The sequence below is a fragment of the Thunnus thynnus genome, chromosome 14 (genome assembly GCF_963924715.1).
Source record: "Thunnus thynnus chromosome 14, fThuThy2.1, whole genome shotgun sequence".
NCBI lineage: Eukaryota > Metazoa > Chordata > Actinopteri > Scombriformes > Scombridae > Thunnus > Thunnus thynnus.
In genome coordinates this window covers 2,984,474-3,006,599 of record NC_089530.1, presented here as the reverse complement: position 1 = coordinate 3,006,599, position 22,126 = coordinate 2,984,474, and the positions used below count along the sequence as shown (strand labels likewise).

At 38.3% G+C, this 22,126-nt stretch overlaps 2 protein-coding genes and 1 long non-coding RNA gene across 10 annotated transcripts in view; 1 reads left to right on the top strand and 2 right to left on the bottom strand.

Annotated features, from left to right (window-relative positions):
• Positions 1-1,848, bottom strand: part of rasgrp3 (RAS guanyl releasing protein 3 (calcium and DAG-regulated)) — a 57,182-nt gene extending 55,334 nt beyond the window's left edge. For both annotated transcript variants that reach the window (XM_067609340.1, XM_067609338.1), the window contains exon 1: positions 1,498-1,848. The gene's annotated coding sequence lies outside the window, so the exon portion shown is untranslated. The remainder of the gene's footprint in view (positions 1-1,497) is intronic.
• Positions 1-18,324, top strand: part of LOC137196612 (uncharacterized) — a 46,203-nt gene extending 27,879 nt beyond the window's left edge. Inside the window, exons 2-4 of the long non-coding RNA XR_010931267.1 lie at positions 4,747-4,818; positions 9,362-9,545; positions 18,217-18,324. This is a non-coding gene — a long non-coding RNA (uncharacterized lncRNA). The remainder of the gene's footprint in view (positions 1-4,746; positions 4,819-9,361; positions 9,546-18,216) is intronic.
• ltbp1 (latent transforming growth factor beta binding protein 1) overlaps positions 5,831-22,126 on the bottom strand; it is a 157,858-nt gene continuing 141,562 nt past the window's right edge. For 5 of the 7 annotated variants that reach the window (XM_067609332.1, XM_067609327.1, XM_067609329.1 and 2 more), the window contains 9 exons: positions 20,062-20,199; positions 18,222-18,383; positions 16,763-16,852; positions 15,827-15,988; positions 14,656-14,796; positions 13,056-13,232; positions 12,609-12,770; positions 9,354-9,503; positions 5,831-9,259 (listed from right to left, as the gene is read on the bottom strand). In XM_067609332.1, coding sequence (XP_067465433.1) covers positions 9,087-9,259; positions 9,354-9,503; positions 12,609-12,770; positions 13,056-13,232; positions 14,656-14,796; positions 15,827-15,988; positions 16,763-16,852; positions 18,222-18,383; positions 20,062-20,199 — 1,355 coding nt within the window. In that variant the 3' untranslated portion in view covers positions 5,831-9,086. The remainder of the gene's footprint in view (positions 9,260-9,353; positions 9,504-12,608; positions 12,771-13,055; positions 13,233-14,655; positions 14,797-15,826; positions 15,989-16,762; positions 16,853-18,221; positions 18,384-20,061; positions 20,200-22,126) is intronic. The other 2 variants (XM_067609328.1, XM_067609334.1) reach the window with 1 other exon arrangement.

Here is a 22,126-nt window from a genome sequence, read left to right as displayed (position 1 = left end):
GCACATTTATGAATGTAACGTTAATTAATTACTTTTGTGTGACTAATTTTATTATTCTTTAATTCACAAAGGAGTCCACATTTTATTTTGGCCTTAATATTCTTATTTTATCGTTGGTTTAGATATGAGAGCTACAAACTACTCATTGATTATATTTCTGACATATCACTGCTGACGATGGTTTACAGTCCATGTGATGATTAATGATATGGAGGGTAAAAAGAGCCACACAGCCATGCGTAATTGTTGTGCATAATAACAGTTGTTCTGCTGTTGGAGAACCTCACCGGTGCAACACAATCAGGTGAAACAGCACTTCTTCTTTCCTGTTTGTTTCATTGATAGGTGTACAGACGGGTGGAGCAGGTGGTGAACTGATATGAAAATGGCTAGTCTGTCCATCAGGGCGTGTCTTCATCCATTTATGGCTAATTATGGGAGTGGAAAAGAATGCATTTGCATATTTCTGGCTTTGTGCCTACACAGAGTTTTATGCATCTGGCCTCAGGTCTCTGTGGTAGTAGAAGCATTACCTCAATGTTAATATTAAAAGATACCGCTTAATAGAGCTTTAAATAACTCTTTATATGAACTAACATGACACAACCTAACAATGGTCAACTTAACATTTCCGTTCAGCCTTACTGTGGCCTTTGTCCAATGAGATATAAACTTTACTCTAGTGTCTAATTATACAATCCACTACAATGACATGCTGTTAAGAGGCATGACCCTGACCACTCACTCAATGCCAAGCACACATACATTCCACTGTTGGTATGGAACCTTGAATTATACTGATTATGATTATGATTCAGTTTTGTTGTTATTTATTTTAGGATCAGATGTAAGAAATAAACATTCCTGAAAAAGACACAGTTGTGCAGTTAGCACTGGAAATCAAGTTTGAAATAGAAAACAAAATATGTGATACACACAATGTAGCTGTATTTAACAAAGCAAACGTATATGTAAATGTAAGTTATACTGTTTCATCAGTGTTAAATGTGGCAGCAGAAAGACATCATAATTACAATACCAAGTGTTTTGGCAAAGCTGAGAACATTTTCTGTTAATCCTGGGAATTATCACTGGGGTTAGATGAGTGTCAACCTGCATTCTACTTTAATCTTGATAATCACCCGCCAGGTTTCATCTTTGGCTTCACTGGTAAACCTACAATGATGCTGTTTTTGTCATCATACGCTCGCCACCATCCAACAAACTTCATCAACAGAAAATACAAATGATACAGTACAGTGCTGGGAAGTGCAATGCAGAAACACACCAAAAATGGAGACAAAATTTCAAAAAAGCCCACAGTGTCACCTGCTTTGTGGCAAAATAGTTCAAAATACAATAAACTGGAACTTGAAGATTAACACCTAAATACAGTTGTTGTAATTCATAGCTGAAAGTTCTGTTCTCCCTACACACACACACACACACACACACACACACACACACACACACAGCAGTGTTTAGGGATGCACTTACCTTTCTCTGATCCACACAAACATTACTGCCAGGTGACCTCTGCCACGTAAATCATGATCCTGTATTATCTGTGCTCACAGGGACAGCCAGTGATACACAAAATCCTGCTTTAAGTGCTGGGGGTTAACTCTGTCTGTCCAATAACTTCCACAAACACTCTCCCTCTGTCTTTGTCACACACACACACACACACACACACACACACACACAGTCTATTAATAGATTCAGAGTTTACTGGAAACAAAGGTTGGTGTGCAGGACAGCTCTGCAAATATCAGTGTGTAGCCTTGCTACAGATAGAGACAGAGGGGAGGAGACAGACGAAGCAGGAGAGACAGACAGACAAGGAGGAAAATAGAGAAAGGAAAAATGAGATTAACACTGTCACACTACATCCAACTTTCCTTCCAAGACACGCACATCATCATTTTCACAGGGATCATTGTCAGGTAAATGCAGAGTTTGTGACCGAAAGTTCATTCTTGACCCCATAAACAGTAGTTGGCAAAACAATCTCATCACAAGAGCCATTTCTGTAGCTTTTGATCATATCCCATAATCTTCCTTAACTGATGGACTGTAAGCCAACAAGGATGATAGTTCTCAGAAAGTGTTCAGAAAAGTGGAAATTTTAACATTTACAATTCCATGGTAACTGTGAAAACTGCATCTGCTGAGGAAGAATATATATGTATATATATGTATATGTATGTATGATGTATGTATGTATGTACACACACACACACACACACGTGTATGTATGTATATATGTATATAAAATCAATAAACAGCTTTGCCTTTAAAACAGCAGCAGTTCTTCTCGGTTCACCTGCACACAGTTTATCAGGTAGTTGGCAGGTTGGTTGTTCCTGCATCTTGGAGAAGTTGCCGCAGTTTTTCTGTGGATTTAGTCTCAGCTACTTCTGTCTCTTCATATAATCCCAGACTGACTCCATGATGTTGAGATCAGGGCTCTGTTGGGGTCAAACCATCTGCTGCAGGACTTCTTGTTCTTCTTCTTGTTGAGGATAGTTCTCTAGGATTTCGGGGTTGTTGTCATACTGCAGAATAAATTTGGGACCAATCAGATGCCTCCCTGATGGTATTGCATTATAGGTAAGAATCTAAACATCTTAAGTGCCTAAAAATTTTTCCATAGTAGTTTTAGCCATTTGAACAAACAGCTTTTCTATTTGGCCAAAAGGCTTGTAAGTGAGACTCAAGCCTACTAGCCAGATATGGACATGCTCTGTAAGACTTGTCCAAAAGTTGTCCTCTCACATTATCCAACATTTGTCATAACGGCTAAAGAAAAAAGTGCAGGATGCAGGATTGTATTCCTTTAACTTGAGATGTGTTGTGCATTCTCAAATGTTGTGTATTGATTAACTTTAATTTATTTTCAGTCACTCAGTGGTTTGTCATTAACAAAACTAGAATACTATTATTAGCTTTGTTCACAGAAAGTGGTGATAAGGCTGGTATGTGACCTTGTGAATGGTGCATGTGTCACACACTGCAGCACCCTCAACAGAAACCTTACAAGAACTCCAGTTCTTTCTCATTTGTCTCAAGAACATTTCCTTTCCTCTTGTATCTATATGTTCATAAAAGAGAAGGATCTCACATCTTCTTACATCCACTCCATTGACTTGATCACATTGACAATCACACCACTTTACCTTTTGTCTGAAAATAACTCTGTGTTCTGTCTGAATACACCATCAGAGAGCTTAAATATACCAAACTCTGCTTTCTCAGTCTGTTTAGAAAAGAGAAGGCAAAGAAAGAAATAGTCAGAAGTGGTGCAAGTAGAAATGTTTTGGTGTAAATACAAGTATTACGAGCGGACAGAGGAGCGCCGATTATTGAAGTCTTTGACCTGCCTTTCCAGGAATGTTCCTCAGTGTAACCACCAGTTGATTGGTCTTTATGTTTGTAGTTTGGATAAGGCTAAAGAAAAGTCACTGACACAGAAACACCAGGCACAATGAAGACACTCTGGCACCTTCCTAAAGGTTTTGTAAATGTCATACATAACACATAATATAATAACATTTTGAGGAAAAACACTACATCTATCATTCGGTGGCATGGCTGCAGATAACACAGAGAACGACAAGATCAAGTTTCAAGGAAATGTTTTCTTGTAGATATTAGGCCTGACATTCTCTACGTATGTCAAGATTTGATTTGGGTTCAGGCCAGTACAATTGCAAAACTACTCTTTGAATTTTTAATTTCCCTACCTTCTCTTAATGTCTGACCACCATTCACAGTAGCATAATCATTCATATCCATCTATACAATCCATATCATAATATATGACAAGTGTCATCTGCAGCATATCATATGAGCTGTAGCTAATTAACATTAATTCCATAGAAACTAAAATCAGACTTGGCTGTTGTCTAGTTAATGAGCCTGAGATCATCTGCAAAGTAAAACACGGTCAGTAACACCAAGGTATGATTGCGAGTGAGCTGTGTTAGGGGTGGATGTGTGGAGAAAAAATAATTTCTTCTAGCTTGGGGTCAATTCACAGTTTGGTTTTGGAGATTGGAACACAATCTCTCAACATATGGAGTCACTATTTTCTAATCTTATTCTTATCATTTTCTGAGGTGAGGTTGGCAGGACACGGCATGTCTCGCTCATAGTTGTGGCACAAATAATACTTGTTCCCATGTGTTCATGGGCCCAGGAGTAGCATGATACATAGGAAATCCAAACCTCCATTGAACTTGAGTCCAGACAGACAATGCAGAATACTTCCCCTTCACTCTCCTCATCATTTGCTCTTCTGTTATGTACTTTCTTCTTGGTTCGGGTTTGGATTCAGTGAAATTCATCTTCTTCTTACACTTGAATCCAATGGCTCTGTCCTTCTCCAGCTGCAGAGAGTTTCAGACAGGTGTATCAGTTATGACTGCTGTGGTTCTTCTCCTTTTCCCTTTCCCTGTCCATCCATACTCACTGTGTGTGTTGATGTTTGGTGTGTTGCTGCCTCCACACAGTAGTTGGGTTAGTCGGAGGCAGTGAAGCTCAGCAAACACTCTCACTAGTAGGAGCCCACTGTGTTGAAGCACTTTGCATTTTTACACAGTGACGTGCGATTGTTGAGTTCTAAACACTCATTCACATCTGGGGACAGAGAAGGAGAGAGAGATGCTTGAAACATGACAACATGTTCCAAAGTTATGTTGTTTGTATTGATTGTGTTTTGTGTGTGTTCTCTTACCAATGCAGGCCATGCAGGACAGGTTCAGGGTGTATCCATCAAAGCAGTTGCAGGTGGTTCGGACCAATCACCGTCGCGAGGTAAGAAGGTAATAGACAGATGGCTCATCCAATCAATAATTTTTTATGAAAGTGCCTGCCGTTTTCCAAACAGTTTCCATGGACGACTTCTCAGATGGTTCTGTGTAACAAACCATCTGGCACGTCAGGTTACAAAAATGAGTCTTGGCAGAGGAACTTTGACGAGTAAACTATGAGTCACCAGTTTGTCTTTTGGCAGGCAAAGAGGGATCATCACAGACCATGTGCATGGTTATGTCTTGTTTCTGATTGGTGCAATTCAGATGTTACAGTTGTTCCCGGTCTCCCCTACAGCTTTTCAAAGTTTGTAATTTTCTCTTTGTTAAAGAACTGTAGTTCATTTAGTTCAATTCAGTTGCAATAGATTCCAGTGACACATTTTCACTATTGAAGGAAAGCCTGAAAAAGGTTTTGACTAAAACTAAACTTTTTGTGCATGTTGTAATAACTCTTTCACAATTTCAACATTTTACACATTGTGCAAAAGCAAAAAATTGAGAAAACAGAGTCTTGCTGATGTCAGTTTCAGTAGTTGGGATCTCCCAGTTAAACTTTCACTTGTGATGTAATCTTATCGACTTGGTCACTATAAATCAGGACTTTCAGTAATTATTGTAGGCAACATCTGTCAGATACATATTTATTCAACATTTCATATCTCCTGCTGTTCTTCTCATTTTCAAGTTGTTTTTACAGTTTGTGCACATTAATCAGGGCTACCACTCAATGGTGAGGTGTTTCTGCCTGCTCAGCCAACAGATTAACCAACTTAATCTTTGACTTTTAGTTATTTATAACTCTTTAAATTCATTTCAATGTAGCTTTCAGCTTATAACTAAAGCTTTAATAAAGCTTTGATAAGCAAATTCAATATTTCTGTAAATGATGATACACTGGAAGATACAGTATAAAGTCCTGAATAACCTTTGCAATGACAACAGTCTGGAATGCAAGTGTCACATTTTGCAATGCAACATGTTTCAAACAGTAAAAACTGACAGGCCAGCCAATGTAAATATCACAATTTGTGGTTTATTACCAAGGGGTTTAATGTACATTGTAATATGAATTCATAGAAAAAGCTATTTATTCATGTACAAATTACAAATACAACAGCTGTTTTCTCCACTCTTTTGTTTAAATGTACACAAGTTTCTTCTCTCCCATCGCTGTCCCATAGCAGCTTTGCAACCTGGCAAGACTTTGCAGTGAAACGCAGATAAGAGAAGTATGAAAAATAAAACAAATGTCCGTCTCAGTCTCAACACATAGACACAGGGGGAGGAAGATGGGAAGGAATACCAGGTAACAAAAAAGTCTTAGCTCTTTGTATGAAACATAAAACTCATAGTTAGGTTTTTAGTACATCAAAATGTGCATACTGCTATTTGGTGGTGCTGTAGTGTAGAAACAAGCTTTTGTTGACGGCAAAAAGAGGGATGGCGATGGAGGAAGAGAGGGAGCAGACAGCTGGCCTCTTCACAGAATTAAATATCCACAATCAGTTTGACTGGGTAGAAAATACAACTGGATCACCCAGCACAAGTCCATAGGGTTTGTCAAAACGTTACATGAATAAAATGGCCTCTGAAAACGCACATAAAACTCCTTTTAAAAACAATAAGAAAACAACTTAAAAAAAGCAACAGACAAAACATACATTTTATACAATTCTGTGTTTCTATTCCCCACATAGGCACCACATAGTAGATTAAGTTGAATCTTCATCTCAAGTAAATTACTGTTTGTTTCATTTAGTGTGTATCTTATACAGTGCAGAATATATGGGCTTGGATTAAGTAAGAGAGTGTGTGTGTGTGTGTGTGTGTGAGTGTGTGTGTGTGTGTGTGTGTTGTATTTCTATACTTTTAAGGATCAAATGTCCTGTCAGGGATCAAAAAGGTTAGAAAGCTTTGCTTGAAGACAGACTGGTTGATCAACACATCTTTGAGGTTGTAATTTAATATTTATAGTAGCAAGATAATGTTAAGGTTAAAGCAGTTGGGCCTAAACACAGCATTTATCATCCCCTTCATGTAACAGTTATCATTATCAATGCATACAGTATACCATGATTAAACATAAGTGACATCTCAGAATCTACCAAATGTTGAGCTAAATAAAAAACAAAGAGTACATCATATATGTAGGGCTGTGATTGGCAGCATAATAAATATGTTGGTTGTAATTTCATCAAGATTCCATAAAGCAGTGGTTCCCAAATGTTTTAGCTACACTAGTTCTGGGGCAATGTTGGTTGGTTAGTCCACTACTTCGGAAATATCTCAGCAATTAGATGGAATCCATGAAATTTGGTACTCACAGCCATGTTCCCGTCAGAATTACTTATATTCACTTGATTTTTCCTCTAGCACCATCATCAGGTCAAAGTTATGATTTGTCTAATACTTTGGTTTATGACCAAGTACCTGCAAAAGGAAATGCCTCAGCTGTACTTTGTGTTTAGTGCTAATTAGCAAATGTTAGCCTGCTAGCATGCTAAAATGGTGAACATGGTAAACATTACCTTCTAATTATCAGCATGTTAGCATGCTAATATTAGCATTTAGCTCAAGCGCTGCCACAGTATGTCGAAGTACAGCCTCACAGAGCTGCTAGCATGGCTGTAGACTCTTCCTGAATCCATACTACTACATACTGTAACTGTATACCATTATAGTAGTTAGTACTGTATACAAAAACATCAAAAATCAAGGTCTATTTAGCTTTCATTTGCATTTTTCCCTGGACATATGTGCTCCCCCTGCAAAAGCTCTACTCCTCCCATAGATCTGGAGCACACTTATACAGTAGGAAGCGCTTTCTTCATTAGGTTTGGCAATTAATGTTTCAACACTTCATTAGTGTAAAAGGAGGCAGTGACAGGGGACAGTTACTGTGAATGCTTCTCCAAGCTAACAAATAATTAGGGTCTGTCAAGATAAAGGTGTAGTTCAACATTCTGAAAAGATTTGCTTATTCACTTTCTTATCAAGACTTGGATGAGAAGATGGATATCAATAATGTCTGTGCATTAAATACAGAGCTACAATCAAATATAAAAATGACAGTATGTGTTTTTAGGAGGAGTTACATGCTGGGACTATTTAACAAACAGTTGATCCAGTTGATGTGCCTGACAGTTGTTCTGCAAGAAAATTAAAAGGATATTCCAGTGATATAGTGTTACACTTGCATGAAATTGGGAGACTTGAAAGAGACAGATTTTTTAAGTGGTTGAAGCGGCAGCAGCAGCAGAGGATGTCCTGACTGGTATCCTCTAAAGACACTGGATCCTACATTTCCCATAATGCAAATTAATAGCACCTTTCAAAAGATACTCCCTACCTGCCTTAACTCCACACCTTCATTTTGTGGCTCAGGCTTTCTGTTAACAAGTTTGAGTCTCAAGTCAAAGCTGAGATAACCCTTATGACATTATTAGGATTATCTGATGATGTCATCATAACTCTGATGACATCATCAGGGTTATCCACAGAGGATATAATACAACTGTGGAGTACCCTTTAACACACAGTGATGTAGATCTTTTCATCTCACCTTTGGAAAAAAGAGACTGAGTGTATTTCCCAAAATGTTGAACTATTCCTTTAACAAGCTAAACAAACAAACACGTTACAGTATATTCTGAAATTAAAAAATTACTTGCTCTTTACTAAATAGGCCTTAACATTGGTAGTAATTTATATATTTTTTTTAGAAATAGTTTATTGTAAAATATCCACATTGGACAAACACTAAAAAGAGAACAATATATCAAATATAATACAACAGAAGTACTATAAGAACAATCCATAGGGATGTAGCAGAGAAGGGGAATGCAGGAAGTGAGTCACACTGATTGAGGGTGGAGCTGGATCAATGTTTAGGGATTAAGATTAGAATCAGGATTAGATTAATTTCAAGGCAATGTTTCAGGTTTTGTAGGTTTAATTTAGATTTGGGGCAAAGATTAAAATCAGATTGAAGGCTTTCCAGATTTTTTACGTTTAAAGGTACACTCCCTCATTTGACCACACTGCCCCAAATCCCAAATGTACCTCCAGGTCACTGCAGATGTTCAGCTGTGAAGTGTTTTGGGATTTGGGAGTGCTGTTTGATGCTGTAACCAAACCAGGGAGATAAGGTTAGTGTTGAAGATTTGGCAACAACTGAATGTAGCCAGTGAACATCCTCACAAGTATAGTAATACAAGCTTGTGCGTGTGGTTTTAGTGTCTCTTGTCGCCCCCTAGTGTCCATCCATGCTCACTGTGTGTGTGTTGATGTTTGGTGTGTTGCTGCCTCCACACAGTAGTTAGGTTTGTCGGAGGCAGTGAAGCCCGGCAAACACTCACACTGGTAGGAGCCCACTGTGTTGATGCACTTTGCATTTTTACACAGTGACATGCGATTGTTGAGTTCTGAACATTCGTTCACATCTGGGGACAGAGAAGGAGAGAGAGATGCTTGAATATTAACATGACAACATGTTCCAAAGTTTGTGTTGTTTGTGTTTTGTGTGTGTTCTCTTACCAATGCAGGCCATGCGGGACAGGTCCAGGGTGTATCCATCAAAGCAGTCACAGGTGTAACCCTCCTGAACCCGCACACACCGACCGTTCTCACAGCCGTTCAGTATCCCACACTCCTCTGCTCGCAAACCCTCAAATGCCTTGTATGGATCTACATCACAAAAGGACAACAAGGGGTTGTCTTATGAAATCAGTAAGTCACAAATTGAGATGTTATTATTTAAAAAGTTTGGGATTTGGCAGTGAGAGATTTTAGAGTTCACAACCAGTGTATCCTTTTCAATTCACAGATTGTATGTCACTAACTTGTATGGTTTTAGTCTCTGAAGCTAAAGACTAAAACTTTTGATGACGCTGAGCTGTAGAACATCTCGGACAGAGGGGTAAATTCAGATTACTAGACTTCAGTCCTCTGCAGGACCCACCTCTGTAGACTGCGTGGGGCACAGCTAGAGGTTTTGGTGATGGCAGATCAAAAAAAAAAAAAAATTTTCCGATGGAAAATGTCTTACAACATGTAGGGAGGGGGATCAGGAAAAAACTGGGTTCATGTAAAATCTGGCTGGCTTTAATCCTGGAAAAAGTAGAACTGATCATACTGTACCACTGGCCTTAGCTAGAAGAGTCTAATGTGATCTTCAATGTCTAATGTTTTTACCATACATAAATCCCAGCATGGTCCAAAAACATGCATTCAAATTTTAGGTACACTGATCAAATGAATGGTTTACATAACAAGTTGTTAGTTTTATTGTCACAAGATGGCAGCAAAGCGCTATAAAATGTCTATGTTTGTCATCACAGAAGCTGAACCTGCATATTTATGGTATAATATCCAATAATGAAAAGCTCTGCAGTACAGTGGATCACTTCCAGCAGTTTGTAGCACTCATAAATATCCTGCCAAAACTGTAGATGTCGACTATAATACACAATTTATTTGGTACACTGAGCTAAACAACCCTGCAATAGATCTTGCTTTCATGGTAATCTCTCTTCTCAAGAGTAATTAACAATTAAACAATTGCAGACCCACTTCTAATCTACCTTTCCTTGGTAAACTTTTAGAGAAAAATTGCTTTTCATCTAACCAACAATGGCATTTTAGAAAAACTCCAATCTGGTTATCGAGCCAACCACAGCACAGAGACAGCCCTACTGAAAGTTGTAAATGACCTGAGAATTATTGTGGATACAAACAACGTGGCTGTCCCTCTTCTCTTAGACCTCAGTGCAGCATTCGATACAACTGACCACAAAATTTTAATTGACAGATTTGAGAAATGGGTGAGAGCATCAGAGAGATGCTCTGACCATGTTTTAACTTGGTTTAGGTCTTATTTAACTGGTAGAAAGTTTTTGTCAACCTGGGTTCTTATGTATCAGAGATGGTATTAAATATGGTATTCCTCAAGGAAGCATTCTCGACCCAGTTTTGTTGTAATTTTATATGCTCCCACTTGGAAACACTATTAACCATCACCATGTCAATTACCATTGTTATGCTGACAACACACGATTGTACATCTCTGTGTCACCAAATGACCCCAATGCACTGCATGCTCTCATTGCCTGTCTCACTGACATTTATGTATGGATGGGTAACAACTTTTTAAAACTAAATGAGGAGAAAACTGAAATTCTTTTAATAGGACCCAAAGCAGCAAGAGAAAAACTGCACTCAATGCTTGGTGGTCTTAGCAAACCTAGACCTAGACTCCGATTTTAATTTTAATTGTTATTTTTACAAGGTCATTAAAACATCCTTTTTTCATCATTAGGAATCTTGCCAAAGTCAGACCTTTTTTAACTCAGAAAATGCTGAAATGCTCATTCATGCTTTTATTACTAGTCATTTATACTGGATTACCTAAAAAGCCTATAAGGAAACAACAGCTAGTTCAGAATGCTGCAACCAGAAAATGGATCACACCACATCACTGCTTGAGACATTGCACTGGCTACCTGTACCTTTTAGAAATGAGTTAAAAGTTATTTTACTTGTTTATAAAGCTTTAAGTAATCTTGCTCCTCTTTGCATCAGAGATATTCTTTAATTTTATATTCTAGCCAGATCACTTAGGTTTTTTAATCTGGCTTTTAATTTGCAGTAATGTTAGTGTTTTAGTTTTTAAGTTTTATTCATCGGTTTTTATGTAATTTTATCCCTGGTGTTTATTTTATAGACTTTTATTTATTTTTAGAATTTTATTGTTGTAATTTTCAGTCTTTCAAAATTGTATTCATTGTTGTCTATTTTTGTCTGTGTTGTTTTAATCTTGCAATGTGAAGCACTTCGGGCTGCATGTCTATATAAAAGGTTCGATATAAATAAAGCTGTGTTGAGTAGAGTTTCATGAAGGTTATAATGTTCAGGTTTTAAACTGTTTTCAACTTTATGATCATTTTTGAGGCTTTGTGTTGCTGATGTGTTATACTGAGAGGTCTCTAATCCAATTAACCAACATGTATTACACTCAGACAAAGGAATAAAGGACAAGTAAGGAAATACATTTTGATATATATAACAGACAAATGGTCCTACATTGACACTTGTGTAGGAGTTCAAGTTGTTTAAGTTTTCCATGAAGTTTTGTCTCCTCCTACATGTTAAATACTTTGCAAACAACCTACGAGTGGAAAAACGCTTAACAGGCCAAAACAGCTGTACCAAATCTTGAGGTCCTTTTTTAAACATGTAAGAAATAATCCACAATTTGGTCAAAATTACTTCCAGTGGGCATATTATGTTTTAACTTAACTTGGAAAATTGCTACAAGCAGGTCTTATGTCATCCTGCTTCACCAAGCTTTCATCCAAGACAAAGAAAGTCAGTCCAAATGGCAATAATAGTAACCAAATATCTCAGACTTACACTGTATTGTATTGTATTCATAGTATTATTCATTCAGTTCCTAAACCACTCAACACTGTAGACTCCATTCAGCAGTGCTATCAGTGAGTCACACGCACTTCCAAGAATTGTTTGTACCTTATTTTCTGCTGTATTCTCAATTGTTCAGCTTGGTATCTACTGATGAACACCTGAGAGCACTGACTTAAATCCATATGCACACACACTATTCTTGACCTCAGCCACATAACTTGCAAGGCCTCTGTTCTTTGTAAAAACCTGATCACAATCTTGAAAAATACTTTTCTTGACTGTCTTCTTTGTCTTGTCTTAAATATTCCTGTGTCAGCCCTGTAACTCTTTAATAGGAATGAACATAAAAGGAGATATACAGATACTCACGCTCCTCGTTCTCATAGAAGGGCAGGATGGCCTGCTGCTCCGGTGATGGTGAATAGTCTGGACTCACTTCATATTCATGGATCGGGCCAGCAACAAGGGCGTCATGACCGTACGGCCGCCGCCCGCCGCCCATAGGAAGGTTGCACATGGCCGCATAATCCTCTGAGAGAGACAGAAAAGACATTAATCACTGAATGAGAAATGTCAGGAGCTGCCAAGTGCTGTAATAATTTACTAATGAACAGCTCTGAGCTCCCACAGCTGACCAGTCAACTCATTAGTCATTGATTCCACAGAACTGTCAGCTATGTATGCTGGAAGTTTCGTTTGTGTTTACAGCTGATATGGATGCAGGTGGTGTGTGACGATACATGCGAGTATTGTGTATCTGGGTTGCACTGCACTGACACTACAGGGTTAGAGCAGTGTGTGTTGTATAGTGTGTACCGGTGTTTCTCGGTGGACACAGGGCACAGTCCATGCCCCACGCCTCCCCGTACAGACAGCAGCACTCTGTGTATGTGGTCTTCCTGTCGCCACCCAGCGGCTCGGTGCATGACTTGCTTTCTGTCACAGTCTGCCAGCAGATACCCTGGAAATGTCCCTCCTCCATCTCATCTTCCTCTACACACACACACACACACACACACACACACACACACACACACACACACACACAAATAAGTTTGATGCAACTAATTGATAACAAAGGTATTGAGGTACTTTTCCATAATTTGGTTTGAAGCACATAAACTAATCTTCAAATATTTCATTAGTGTTATTTGTACTGAAGCCAAGAGCAGCTATTGTAGCTAGCATGTTCTTTAAACCCTGTCTTTTGAGATTGAAACTTAATTATGAACTTTTTTTCTCAACACAACAGATTAGGATTTTAAAATAGTAAATCAACTACTTTGGTCTGTAAATGATTACCCAAACAATATGGCAAAGGACCGTAGAGAGTGATCCCATATATAGTAACATTGGGACTTTCTACAGACTGGAAAGGTGTAGACTAGATTGTGTCTCCCCATTTTTACAAAACACACCAGAAACTAACATTTTACAATATCCCCTCTATAATAATGCCAAAATGACATTTTGATCATACATTTTTATATTTGTTCATTAAATCATTTTTAACTAATATTAAAACTAGCTCATTTCAAAGTATAAAAATTGGATTGTATTACATGTATTTCTCCTCAACTCTACACAGTAAGTATGTTTACACTGAAGCTTGATGGAAGAAATCCTTTATTTTACACAGTATTTCTATAGTATTTAACATTTTTATTTATTCATTATATGTGGTTTGCAACATAATGTATCTCTATCTTTCCATTTCAATACCATTTTATCATTATCATGGTATTATTATTAGCCATTTGGTCATGAAATTACAATTATGTTTACTTTCTTTATCCTTCTTCATTACTGTATTGTTCTCTTTTACGATGTCTACTTTTATAAAGGTCAAAAGAAATTATACAAGGATAGAGAATGACATACAGAAACCTGTTATATTGAGGTAATGAGAAAATGATGTTTTGTATCTCAAGATAATGTTGTAATTAAATCATTATCTTAGAATAACAGGCTTCAAGAAGTGACTGTATATAATATTTCAAAATATATTACATAAATATATAATAATATATAAATATGTTTACAGACTTGCTCAGGATCAGGAAGATGAGCATGTTTGAGGAGCTTTTCTGCCTACACTCAGCTTGTCAGGTGCAGTAGAGTGGTGTAGCACTGCTCCCAACAAATTCCATGTAATAATGTAAATACATAGTTTGAGGAGTTAGGTTTGAGATGGCTATATTTAGGAAGGAGGCTACAAATGCTTTACAACCAAAAGTGTACTTTGCAATATTTCAGAAAAAAATGTCAAATTGGAAATGACTAGGCAAAACTGATACACACAAATAATGTGGAGATTGGAAGAAATATCCTACAGGGACAATTGAACGCTCACCCCACAGTAGGTGTCCCTTAGATCAAACAGGCAAATAAATGGGGGAAAAAAAGCTTTTCTTACCGGTCATCTCGGGAATGATGACACAGCGGTTACTGTTGGGGTCAAACAACATGGGAGGTGTACAGAAACAAATGTATGACCCATCTGTGTCCAAACACTGTCCACCGACACACACCGACTCATCCAGACACTCATTGATATCTACAGGAAGAAAAGCAAACAGAGACATTTAATGGAAAAACAACACAACTTTCTAGCTAACTACAGAATTTAGCTGAAACACCTGAGCAATTCAACTCAAATGTTCAACAATTTTTCCACTTTGAGGAATTTTATATAGATTCAGTTTATGTCTGTTGAGTAAAGAAGATTCTGTTGTCTGCTGCCTGAGTTATCAGGACTGATGATCCACAACTGGATGATCATGAAGAGTTGAATATTACAGAGAAATACTCCAAAACCACATATGACAAAGTAACACATTGGAGATTTGACAAAATAAAATAACCTTAACTCAAGGGCCACTGACTAGTTGTTTCTGTCTTCACAACCACATTTTTCAACTTTCCTGAGCATTTTTATGACCTACATTCTGCATTGGCTTAAAATTTGAACAGGAAAGTTCATTCTTGACCTTGGAAAAAATATTTTAACACTTCACTTACAAGCTTTTCTTGATGGGATGAAGCCTCTGGGGAAAGCTTTCTCTCTTTCCCTACTACTCTACAACAAGCTACTGTCAGTACAGGCCAAAATGCATAAAAATATATTTTTAAAAACTAGCTTAAATTTGAAGTTAACATAGATAGGGTGCATAGGAAAGTGCTATATAAACATTTAAGTTGAGTTCCCAAAGTGAAGTCAAAGTTTCATGCTCCACAGTGTTGTTTTCAGTCTTTCAGTCTCTTCTCAATTTATTCCAATTGAAATATTTATCACTTCTTCAGTTCCTCCAGAGACTGTTGTGTAGTCTTCCCTCTTATAGTTCAGACATACAGCCATGTGTTCCTCAGAGAGGTATTAAACATGGATGTGCAGTCCACCCTGTGTCTGCTGCAGTGGGTACTGTGCTGCACCTCAATAATGTGTTGCTAATGCAGCGGCTGTTTTCTAAGCTGCTGCTGAGTCAGCAGAATATTCAAATACACCATATCAAAGCAAGTTATCAGCTGACAGAATTTGAGGTAACGAGGAAACTTTTGACATCATTTAGACACAAACAAACACATACACAGTCTTTGTTTCTGCTGTTCATCACTCTGACCTCTGCACTCCAGTTTGGCAGGGTCGTAGTCCTGTCCGGTTTTGCAGTAACACTCGTAGCCGCCTACAGTATCCAGACAAAAGCCTCCTTTACACACCTCCTGGCCAAACAGTATACATTCATCTGCATCTGCAAAGAGCCAGCGAATAGACACATGTTCAGTATTCAGAGAGGAAAATGAGAATTTATTGTTGGCTTCAAGAGTGTTACAAAGGAGAGCCAGGAGTAACTGTGCTGTGGCTTTATGTAGGAATACAATGACTCCCAGGGGTAGCTGTTAAATTTACATACTTATATATAATGTGCAAGTAGCATTCATGTAGCATTAGTATACATGCTCACTCTCCCTGTAGCTACAGTGGAACAGTTCTACATAGCAACATTTTTTGTACTTTATTTTTAGAGTGCAAAATATAATATCCTTACACTGCATAATTGTTGCATTTTTACAGTATTGTATACTATACTATATTTTCAGAGGAAAGAAAGAAAGAAAGACAAAGCAAGATCACACAATAAATCTTACACATTCCTTCTTGTGTGATGTGTCTTTGAAAGAAAGAAAAAAAGATCAAGAAAGAACAAAAGATTCAGGTGGTGATGATGGAGAGAGAACCACATTAACTCAAAACTTCATGTTCGCCGTGTCAGCATACACCATGTAGTGCCCATCCTCACATTTCACATGAAAAAGGCCACCTCCAGAGTTGAAAACTTGCCACCGAAAAGACTGGACATTTTTATGCTTGTCATTCAGTTTTAAATGAGCTGATAAACTTTCCAAAACAGAATGAATGAGACACACCTGATATAGTTACCCTTGTAGATGGAACACACAGTAGCAGGAATAAAACTTCAGATTCAGCTGTGACATTTCTACGATGTAAATGAATGAACTCTTACTTTTGTAGCTGTCAGATGTAGCTACTCCATACAGCAAATCTCCATTGGGGATAAAACCTCTTCCTGATGGACACATCTGGTTAAACTGGTCTGAAGGGGACAGAAACGTGCACATGGAGGTTAAACATCAGCATGCAAGGATGCACAGTTCATCTTAAAATAACTAAGACACTGATTTAAGCCACTATGGTGCAGTAATACATGCTTCCTGTTTAAATTCCTGTGCATCACTAAGTGGTCAGATAGGAATGGTGAGACAACAGTAATGTGTAGGGTTCCCTATGGATCATGTCTGCTTCCACTCTTGTCAAGTAACAAGAAGATAAAGATACTGTGGCCACATGAGACCCAAAACTGAATCCATGTTTTTTTCAACATTTTGATATTCAAGTCTGAATCCAGGTATCCATGCTGCCTGGTGTAAGCAGTAATCCTTCTAAATAATGAACTTTATATATATTAGAAAGTGTAATTAAAGTTTTATTTTACTGTACAGCTCATTTGATCTTTAGTTGTGATGATTGCGCTGACAGATTTTGATATTTTTCTACTGATGTCTCTAAGAGTTTTTTGTATCTGAAAATGACTTCATATAAAGGGCTCACCTTGATGGTCATAAATTGAATAAGTTGCACTTGTTACTAAGACAACAGTTCTTAATACATTTTAAGCCGGCTGTAAAGAACTGAAAAATCAATCAAATCAAGCTAACTCAGTTATCCACATAAAAAGAGCAAGGCCCTGATATTCAGTAGCTTATTTCATTGGAGATAGCGCAACCTGAACACTTTACTATGTTATCTCAACAAAGCTTTTGCTCTCTAGTTCCATAATAAAACTATAGGTTATCCAAGTATTAAATGATGCTGCTGGTAAACTGTTTCTGACCAGACACCGAGTGGATCTACAGTGTCCAGTGTAACATTTTTTCCCCACTGGCCAACTTAGCCAGTAGATCCGAGTTTTACTGGCCCCATGTATATTTCAGACATGGAGTTGTAATAACTGTAATAAATGAATGAAAAGGCGATAGTTGTTTGATGTTTGATAGCTATTCATTTGTGCTTTGATGTCACCACTGTATACAATCAGAAAATAACATTTTATTTCTCTCATTCACTAGCTTTGTTCTCGCTACCGCCGCTCCCTCTCCTCGCTCGACCACGGCTGCTCTTACACTTGCATGTGCTCTCAGCTTGCTCAAGCTCTCTCTCTTTTTCTCTTGTCTTTTTTTAAAATGAGTTGGGAAGCCAACAGCAAAGCCTAACTTTACTTTAAACATTATCAAACGAAGAGAAATGTCCTCCCCTCTTCCTAAATGGTATACCCATGACTCTGATTGGCAGTCTGGGCCAGTGATTGCCCTGTAGAAAATTTTACTGGCCCTGGGCCATCAGTTATGTTGGACCCTGATTTGTACTTAAATGTTGAAATTCCTCCTTCTCCTCCAACAGCTCACCTGTGCCATTGACAGGACAGGGATGAACCTCACAGTTGTCACCCCAGCCAGCTCCCAGTGTGCAGCAGCACTCCTGCAGGGTGACATGGCTGGTCAGCACACTCTCACACAGGTTCTCATTGTTCAGACGGAAGTAGCACTCCTTACGCTCCACTGATGATGCTGAAGGATGAAAAGAAAGAGGGAAACACAGACAGCGGGGGAGCAAGGGTCAGATGAAAAATACAATTGGATTAGTGGCCAGTGGCTGCAATTCATATGAAATCATGAGCATTTATAAGACAGACCTGATTACTTGAGAACCAAACCAGAGCTGCTCTCAACTCCAGTGAGTTATTTCCAACTTCAATAGCTACATGAGTCAGGTGCTTAATGAATAATTTAGCATGTCTTTGCAGAGTGTTGGATTTTGACCAACAGGTAGGCATGATGGCTAATGAGATTCAAGCTCCATTGAATTCCACTCGCCCCACAACCATTTTTATATCATACATGTCATATTTGTGTAGTGTTTATGTGCAGTGCAGCCACAGAGACTTTATACTGCTACATCACACACAATACAAGTTTTAAATGTACCAGTGAAGAGCCAGTTCATCTTCACATGAAGATTTTTCAAAGCAAGATGCTATAAGGTAAGAAGACTCAAGTTTTCAGCAGCATGTATTTGTATTGTAAGACTTGTTATTTTTGTTTGCAATAGAAATATAATCACTAAGATTGTGATGATAGCCAGTTTTTTTTACAAGTGTGTGCACAGTTACCAGGCATAGCCTTATGCATTGCACTTTAGGATGTAATTAATTTCATTTCTGACCTTGTGATAGCTTTTTCATCCGAAACATTATCACCAATGCACAGTTGTCTGATTATGCATGTGGAAAAAATGCACTTCTTCTTCTTGTCGTATTTTGGATGTATTGTGTTGTTATTAATTGTGGACACATGGGCGTTGTCTGGTGCACGTGAAAGACATTTTGGTCATTGCCTTGTGGTCACTTGTATTAGGCTTATCGCTTTTTTGTTGAATATTCTTTGGCCAAATTCAATCAAAAACTACATTTATAGTGAATGTGCTGTGTGCCATATCTGCTTTTATTGAAAAAACAAGAACTTCCCCATAAAGTTACTCTGAATTCATGGAAATCGACTATTTTCTTAGCACACCCACGTATTGGTCAAGCTCCCCCTTCGCACCAGGAGAGAAAAAGTTCTGGCGCTGGCCCTGTGAAGGACCCACAACTTAACCAAAGTTAATGCTCAAGCTGCTGTTCTGTCTGCTCCGTTCACTTACTTAAGTTGCAATGGAAGGTCCATCTCAAATTTGGGTAAAATAGTCATGAACCCTTTTCAGGTCAGTTACAAACTGTGAACACATCTACTCTGCAGGCTGCTAATTTCCATTGCAACTTAAAACTACAGCAGCCAGTTAGCATATCTCCTCATCTTCTTTCCTGGTAGTAAGACATCAAATAAAACAAATCATGTATTTATTATAAATAAAATTTTAAGTTGTTATGAAATTGGCTTCATTGATCAGATATTCGTCAGTGAGATACTGGCAGATACTGGATTTGATTATGGAGTCATTTTATACTCTCATGAGGGCAGTTTTATACAATGTGTTTGGTTACAGGAGATCCACTGTTGTTTATATCACAGTTTGCAGGTCTTCTTTAGCAATAACTAGGAAATGAATTCATCTTTGTCCCTATCTACTATGTTTGTGTACATTGCTTTCCACACTTTTATGGAGAAATGACTACGTGATGAAACAGTGTGTACTTCCTGATATCCTCAGGTTCTTTATTCATTTGTACAGAAGATGAAGGTGGATCACCTGTGGGAATGGGCTCACACTTGGCGATCATTACGTTGTACTCCTGGCCACTGGGACACACGCAGAGGAAGGAACCATCAGCGTTCACACACTGGGCTTCTCCACACACACTGCTCAGAAGTTCACACTCGTTCACATCTGTTGAAGAGGAAGAGAGCAACATGGTGATAAATGTTATTGTTACTTAGCCTGGACATTGATTGATTTTGGTAGGATGGTAAGAGGTACATAAATATCCTGTCAGCTCTGGGTGTAGGGCAATGTTCAAGGGCTGGGCCAGTTCAGTAGCGATCCTAACAAGCACAGTTTGTTTCAGCTTGTTGCACAATGGAATAGTAATAACTCCAATTAAAATAGATTTATAAAGCTATTTGACACTCCTGTTGACTTATATTTTGATGAATTCAGTGAACACTGATGCAGGCTGAATCCATCTATTTGAGAAATTGGCAAGATCGTTTACATATTTGCATATTTCCCTCATATTTTCCTAAAATGTTCTAATAGTCAAGTGCACTATCTCATGTGCCTGTGTCCTAATGAGCTATAAAGTGTTTAGGAATCAGCTGGGATGGTGTATTCTAAGATGGGATCAATAAAAGTCGACATAGTCACAGTGGAAACAACAGACATTCTCCCTTTGACTTGTGGAGATGATGTTTAAATGTAAACCAAAATGTACAGTTGGAACGAGTTGGACGACAGTAAAGTAAGTCTGGAGCTGGACTGTTTTTACATTCATGTGCTTTTGCCCAGCTAGCAGAAGGTCCTCAGGATGGTGCCATCGGACTGGTTAGACCCATTTTCTCCATAACAGGATATCTCAACAACTACTGACTCCATTTTGGAGTTTTCCTCTAGTGCCATACCCTGCTAAATTGTTTTGGATTGTCATGAATTTGCATTAATGATCCCAAGAGACAAATCCAAAATGTTCACTTGTACAAAGTATTTTCCATTACATAGTCTAATTGCCATGACATTAGCTGAGCACAGTCATTTTCTCAAGAGAAAGAGCTCCTTGAATTTGGTGATTTAATGGCCTGTTTTATAGCACGTTCTGAAGATTGCTGTGCTCTGATGGGCCATGTAAGCATGATGTCTGTAGTATGCTGATTCTAGAAATACAAGCAGGGACACTTTTATTTCTGATAGTGGGCTCGTACTGGGTGCTAATGCTGCAGGACAACTATGGAGAGGAGGAAATGTCCAAGTACCCTTCCCGTACAAATATACAGGTGCAACGAACATTAAATCAAGATAATAATTCCAGATCCGTCCTTTAATCTAAAACTGTCTGACCATTGACAAATATGAACTTATCAGGCAAAACTCATTTCAATGTTAATCTTAAATCCAAATCTTAGCCCTAAATCAACCCACTGCAAAAGTTACAATCATCCAAAATCACCCCTGGAAGGTGCCAAGTGACATCACGCACTAGTTTTCATATTATAATATTTTGTCATACCTCCTCACCCTCCTGGCTGAGGGACGGAGCATGCTGTGAGAGGGAAGAGTTGCAATTGCACCTCTTTGGAAGTAACAACTTTAAATAAATGTGTGACTCATAAGCCATATTGCCAAGTCCTTTGGACATCAACACATTAATAGTTTCCTCAATATTAAGACAAAGCAGCTGGATGGGTTAATGAGAAATACATTTGCTGAAGTTGCTGGAGTTTAAACTATTGCTAAACACAAGAATAAAGCTGTCAAACTAGCAACACTGATACAAAGCCTCCATGGAGAGAATGAAGTGGAAGAAGAAGAGAGATGGTGGGAGATATGAGTGAAGGCAGAATCCATGAGGTGCGAAGGGGAAACCACAAGAGGAGAAGAGACTGAGGCAGGATAGAGAGGAGGAACAGGAGAGAGGGAAGCAGAGAAAACAGGCTGATAAGAAGAAAAGGATAGATGGAGGGGAAGGAAGACAGAGAGACGACACGCATTCTGAATGGTTAGTGGTACACCGCCACTGTGTGTGTATGTGTGTGTGTAAGTGAGTCCATCTGTGCTAGCCACAGTACAGTGATGGTTTGGCAGTGAACAGGAGGCAGCTGGC